The 7,500-nt window shown below is 36.2% G+C and overlaps 1 protein-coding gene across 1 annotated transcript in view; it reads right to left on the reverse strand.

Annotated features, from left to right (window-relative positions):
- LOC106871405 (ninjurin-1) overlaps positions 1–7,500 on the reverse strand; it is a 99,289-nt gene that overhangs the window by 68,569 nt on the left and 23,220 nt on the right. The window contains exon 2 of the mRNA XM_052972047.2: positions 3,943–4,006. Coding sequence (XP_052828007.1) covers positions 3,943–3,996 — 54 coding nt within the window. The 5' untranslated portion in view covers positions 3,997–4,006. The remainder of the gene's footprint in view (positions 1–3,942; positions 4,007–7,500) is intronic.

The raw sequence follows: 7,500 nt of genomic DNA on the forward strand, positions 1-7,500 counted from the left end.
TGCGTTTTCTCACGCATCCGGGAACGCAAAACATTTTGCGTGTCAGCCCGTTTGTAATTGTCTAGTGGAACCAGAAATTTGGAGGTCTTTTCTTGTCACCTTAGCATGTTGAACAGAGCTCTATATTACCTGGGCGCGGTCAAAGCAGCGTGGAATTCCTGAGACAACGGCTTTCTGAACTGATGCGTGTATGAGACCGTTCATTGCTACAAACCTTGACACCCTTCTAGTAAGCACCACTGCATTAAACTCACTAAAAGAGGCAAGAACATTGTTTTAAAGCTTGTATAAAGTACCGTTGTTATCTAGGACACTTCTAGATCTTGCCTTCTTCACAAACATATCTTCTTCCATTATGCTATGTGACTCGAAAGGTCGGATTGGATATAAAGCTCATAAGAAGTAACTGACTATTATTTGGGTGCACGGGGATATCTTGATAGGAGTCTGAAGTCAGATTGTGTAAAGGATTCTTTATGTTCTGTGCCTGACCTTTTTTTTGGTCAAGAATGTTTTCATGAATTGGATGGGTTACTTAAGATTTTCGTTTTTCGCTCATTTACTATGGGCAATCTCCGTTCTTGATATTCACAAAAATCTCCCTCTTTTTTTTTTACCTCAACCTTGCTTTACATCGACTCTGCACTGAGACAGTGGCAGTTGGCTGAAGTTATCCTCCTAAAGGAGTCCAAATTTCATAACACCAAATCCACGAGAAGTTTTATGGCCTGCATCTGAAAAACATAGCCTACATCATGTAGAAAAAATAACCCACGTCAGTCAAGTGGGTGGCATTTACTTCCTTTTCAACTATAGCAACACTGCCGTCAGAAATCCAGAAGATGCCATCGTATGTTTTTGCCACCTTGCAATTTGGGGCAACGCATAGTCTGCAAGATCTGTATCACCAGCACTTAGCAGCAGCACCCCCACCCCCCACCTCCGCCACCGCCGCCGCCGCCACCACCACCACCACCACCACCACCACCACCACTACTACTACTACTACTACTACTACTACTACTACTACTACTACTACTACTACTACTACTACATGATTCGAGTCATGTTTATACTCTTGAAAGCCGACATCTGCAAGTCACATTTAACATTTTATTCATTCCCGGTCAGTTGTTGTACCAAAAATAGCCCAAACTAACAAACTACGAAAACGTTTTCTTTTTAATAGTCCCAGTGACTGTCCTGCCTTCGTTTCGCCACTAAAACAACTACCCACACACAAATACATACATAAGAGTGCATAACATAATTATTGAGCTTATATAATGCCGCGGTAAGCTGAAATAAAGTTACAGAATTTAAAAATAAAACACTAAAAAGGTTACAATTTTGGAGAGGAAAGCAGTCACAGGAAAAAGTTCCGTTCCACCTTGCTATTTATATAAACAGCATAAATAATAGTAAAAAATTATTAAATAAATAAATATTTTCAATACACGACTCACACACAATAGCAACAGAATAATGGCGTTACATATCTGTGGAAAACCCCCCACATTTTTATTATTAAATTAAAACAATGAAATTAAAAAACCCATTGAAGCATTTATTCTTTGAAGATTTCCTGTGACTTCTTTTTTATTGGTTTTCATGCTGTTGTACAGGATGTGTTGTACAAGATGTGTTGTACAGGATGTGTCAATTCTACTTGAACAGGCCTTGAGGGAGCTTCTACGCCTCAAATACTCAACAATAGTTTCTAATTTATATATGTTAATAACTTTTACTTTGATTCGTATAAACACAATACTCTTGTTTTTCGCTGCACTAAGCACTAGTGTTAGCACTCTTGTTTTTTGTTGTACTAAGCACTCTTGTTAGCACTCATATTTTTTCTTTCGAACGGACTTTAGTGCGATTTATAAACCCCAAGAAGACTTCTCCTCTAACTGGTTAACACTGCACAGCTGCATCCGATATATTGTGAGCAGGGGAATTGAACCCCTACCACATTCTAGCGACGGGACCAACACACAGTAATTCGAACAACTACCATTACAGCAACTTGCGGGTTCGGTGCGTGTTCAGTTCGCACCAAAACACTGAGTTCGGTGCGAGTTCAGCGCGGAACTAACACACCGAATCAACGACTCCTACCGACCTCTGTCTCAACCCATACGCTACTCTTTATAAGAGTTCGGCTAGTTCATTCTTCCAATCCCCCAAGGGTGTCAATGACTCTTGCCACAACATGAACAATTAAACAAAAGATTCAATAGCTACAGATATGACATCAGGCACAATAACAGTAGTTCGACAGAACTTGCCGAACGTTCTGCATCAAATGACTGCAATTTTGAAAATGGCTTGAAAGTGCATAATCTCAGAAAATATTCTGAATCTGCTAGACTTTCAGTACTCAAAATGCACGAGGAGAAATATGTTTGCGGATTATTAACATCACGCCCCGGAAGAATGAATAAAATGACAGGAGAATTTCATCATATTTACATAAAACTGTTTAATTAAATATTCTTCTTCTTTTACTTTTTCTTTTTTTCTTTCCTTCTCTTTTTTCTCTCTTTTTTCTTTCTTTTTCTTTTTGCCAGTTGTAAACTTGAAAATTGAAGACTGATGATGTCATCCCATTAACATGGGGACGCCGGTTGTTCTCATTCATATTTTGGATTTGAATTTCTATAATTTTGAATTTTTATTACTTTTCGTTTTGAACTCGACAAAGAAACACTAGCTGTCGAAATATCGTTCAACCAATAAAATAATTATTGCAATCGCACCGCACTCTTCATACTAAGTAATAATAATAATAATAATAATAATAATAATAATAATAATAATAATAATAATAATAATAATGATAATGATGATGATGATGATGATGATGATGATGACGATGATGATAATAATAATAATAATAATAACAGGGAGTATGGTGTATTGAGAGCAGAGGAAAAAGGGAAAACAAAGAAAGAAGTACAAAAAGGACATAAAGAAGAATTACGCAAGAAGGGACTACACAATCAATTCCATGTAGCCACAACAGAAGTTGCTGGAAAAAATAGGTGCGATTGGCTGATGAAAGGAACCTTAAAAAGAGAGACCAAGAGCACTATACTGGCAGCGGAGGATCAAACTTTGGCCACGAACTGAAGGGTCAACCTTAGGAATGAGCAAGTGTCTCCGCTGTGCCGTATCTGTAACAGAGTGGATGAAACCGTTACAAAAGATTTGCCTTCTTGGCACGGCCAGAATAATCAGACAAGTATTAGATAACTGAAAAGAATGGAAAGCATGGTACTATAGGCTGCAGGTAGTAAACCCGCAACGCATGCAAGACTCCAGGAGCTCCAACAAAGCCTGTGATAAATAGAAAATAGTTCTATATTTAAGAGATGAGGAATTATGTACATTATTTACATTATTTACATTTGGCGGATATTTGTCCTCATCTTGTTTGTTGTTAACACAACGTTTCGGCTGATATACCCTCCAGCCTCCATCATAATCATCTTTTCTACTATAGACACAAGGTCTAAAATTTGAGGGGAGGGTACTAGTCGATTACAACGACCCCAGTGTTTCAATGGTACTTAATTTATCGACCCTGAAAAGATAAAAGGCAAAGTCGACCTCGGCGGAATTTTAAATCGGAACGTAGTGACGGGCGAAATACCGCTAAGCATTTCGTCCAGCGTGCTAACGATTCTGTCAGCACGCCGACTTAATAATAATAATAGTAATAATAATAATAATGATAATGATAATAATAATAATAATAATAATAATAATTAATAATAATAAGTTTATATTGGACTGAAGTAACTCAACAGAAGTTATATAGATATAGAGAAGAGTTCTTTACTTGTAAAATGGTTGACACAATCCATCACTAAGGTAAACATCATGATGATTAAAGTGTATTTTAAAAATATGAAATATAATCGACTAATTAGTACGTACGTCAATACTGAGTCCATACGATGTAGAATTTTCGTGATTGTACCGCGGATTCATCTCTATGTGCCTGTAAGAAAGGAAATAAAACTATTATATATGTCTTCCAAATTGGTATTGTTGGTATACCTGAACAACATATGCTCCATACAGTAATGTGAACTAGTGTAAGTTTTTAGGTTGTCTTACTATTTTTGTTTATATTTACTTAATCCAAGTAAGAAAAAATGTACTGGACAGCTAAAAGAAAGTAAAATTTTAAAAGAACGACTAGAAAAAACATTCCGGTACGCCTGCTGCACAGTAAGATTATCATAAAGTGGGTGCTAATATGCTTGGTGCTGTGAGCTAAGAAATATTTAATTAAAATTACATACAGACTGATGAAAAAGAAAAAAAAAAACGTCCTTTCTTGATAGGGAAGATAAACTCGAAATATAAAATAATGAAAATGAATTAAAAATAGAATATAGTGGGAAGTAAGTCTGATCTTAGGCAGTAGGGTAACAAACTCTATACACGTTTCGCCGTTATTAAATCTCATCAGAAAATCATAGTCAAATGTTAGAGTGTCTGGAGAAGATATTGGCATTTTTTGTGAATGAAATCTGCGAGGTTAATATCTTCAAAGAATAACTGAACCAAAAAATACCAACATACTGTAAAAACATTAGATTCATTTCCCACTATATTATATGTTTAATTAATTTACATTAATTCAATTCCTGGAGTTGTGCCCCCTGCTTTGCTTGACAAGAATAACTTGCTTAGATAACTTGTTCTCATCATTAAGAATATAATTTTAACTAATTAAGATTTCTTGGCCCATTTAATTATATAGTTAACGCTTACTTAACTTTCTGCAGAAATTCAGTTTATGTTTAGATGTAAATTTTACCGAGACATGTCAAGAGATGTTTTGCTAACGTCAGCAGAAATATAATTAACGTATGTTATGCACACACATGCACATTTACACATACATGCATTCACTTTTAAATATACATGTGTACACAGAACTATATACACGTGTTCATACACACATACATACATTCGCGCATACATATATGTGAGTTTATAGCTTTATGGACACAAACTTGAACGCTCACTCACGCACACACGATCATAAAGAAATACAAAAAAAAAAAATTATACACTCCATCCACATTACTATTCATATATACAGACAGACAAACATCAAATTAAAACCAACACATTCAGTTGGCTATGCGCGATGTCAACGTGCATGTGCGTATGGGCGTCTATTTTCAGTATGCATTTGAATATTTATTTAACGGTAGTCTAGGTGTGTTTGTGTGTGCGTGTGTGTGTGTGTGTGTGTGTGTGTGTGTGTGCTTGTCAGTGTCAGTGTGTACAGAAAATAACAAACTTTGCTTCCTAGTTGAACTTGCGAAAATGAGAGAAGTAAAGTTTGTTATTTTCTGCACACACACACACACACACACACACACACACACACACACGCACGCACACACACACACACACACACACACACGCACACGCACACACGCACACACACACACAAGTTGCTTTTCAGTTTTTCTTCTTATTCTTAACTAGAAAATATAAAAAGATCATATACATTTACATGCCTACAGGATATATGCGAACATCGCAACACGTGTTTCAAATTAAAATGACAGGAAATAGGCTAATTAATTATTATAGAATATCTAATGAGCGTTGTCAAAAACGACGGCTCCAGCTATTCTGGCATCATCACAACATTGTATCACAAGAATGCATTGAAGATTTTACGAAGAGCACTGGAATTTAAGAAAAAAATCCACCCACCTCATAGTTGGTACAGGTGGCGTAGTGCAGGTTGTGTATATATTTGTAATATGCTATTGGGAATAAGGTAGTATAAGTTATGTTAATGTTGGTTGATGTCATTGTCGTTAAGTTCCAGGTCAGGGTTGACTGATCTATCTGTGACCAAAAGCGTTTCCGCAATGATCATCCCGCATTTTTTGTTCAGACTTGTGTTTTGGATACAACTCCAATATCTTCTTCCCTTTTAAGTTGAATTGTGTTCTGGGGGCAGATTTGACCGCAATTTCTGGCAAGGTTGTCAACTACCTCCTGTTCGGCAGGAATTGAACTCAGAATCTAAAGAGCTGAGATTAAATACCGAAAGGAATTTTATCACTGTAGTCGTGGTAGATCTAATATTTTGGCAATGTGGTTGATTTTTTTTCTTCTGCATCAAACGTGTTTAAGACACCAAGTTTATTATCCAACGTAATCGTTTTAAAACCCCTTTTTGTACAACTACCTTTTGTTCCACTTGACGGCTTCTTTCAGTCATCTTGAATTGTAAGTAAATCCAACAGCACGGTGATCAACAATTATCTGCCTCAAATATATATAGTTTAAAAAAGAGTGCCTGGAAATAACTGTTTTATGAGAGCAAAAAGTTAATGTATTATTCATATGGAAGTAAGAATGAGCATAAGAAGATGAAAGGATGAAGGAATTAGGGGGGACAAAGAACCGTATGATTTCAATTAGTTGCAAGTTAATTTCACAAACAGGCTGTTCCGTTGTTAGGATCAACTGGAATCCTCGTCGTAATCGACGGTGTGCCCGTTATATATATATATATATATATATATATATATATATATATATATATATATATGGGAGAATGTACGAAAAAACAACAACAGACGAGGACAGGTGGTGTAAATAACAAAAGGATGTATTAGTATGACACTCGGGAATACGGAAAGTCTTTGACGTTTCGAGCTACGCTCTTCAACAGAAAGAATACGGAGACATATATATATATATGTGTGTGTGTGTGTGTGTGTGTGAGCTGCCTTTGCGTTTGTGTTTATCCCTCATCACCGCTTTACAACCGGCGTTGTTGTGCTTACGTCCCCGTAACTTAGTGGTTTGCCAAAAGTGACCGATAGAATAAGTACTAGGCTTAAAAATATAAGCCCTGGGTCGACTTGTTCGACTAAAGACCCTTCAAGGCGGTGCTCCAGCATGGCTGCAGTCAAATGATTGAAACAAGTAAAAGAACAAAAGATTATATATACAAAGTCTGTCAGAGAAATGTATACACACTCCAGGAAAGGAAAAATCTGTATAAATATTTAAATTCAGTGCTATTGCAATTTATTCAGTATAACTGCAATTTCATAAAACATCGGAAGAGGTATTTGTATTTATAGAGATTCTTATACAAATTAAATATTTATACAAATTTTTCCTTTCCTGAAATGTGTATACATTGTTTTGGTGGATTCTGTACACACACACACACACACACACACACACACACACACACACACACACACACACACACACACACACACACACACACACCTATGGCGGGCGCCACATAGTTTCCGTCTACCAAAATTAACACAGATCTTATTACTTTGAAAATGCTTAAAAGCATTTGTCTCATAAAATACATTTTTATTAGGTTTTAATAAACATTTATTTTTTGTGGAAGGCCAGACTTTTCTTTTTGTAGTGAGAAACTCTTCGGTTCCTCGGAAACCATTTTGGGAAACATTATCTTAA

This window comes from Octopus bimaculoides, chromosome 1 (assembly GCF_046866305.1).
Source record: "Octopus bimaculoides isolate indiv1 chromosome 1, ASM4686630v1, whole genome shotgun sequence".
Taxonomy (NCBI): Eukaryota; Metazoa; Mollusca; class Cephalopoda; order Octopoda; family Octopodidae; genus Octopus; species Octopus bimaculoides.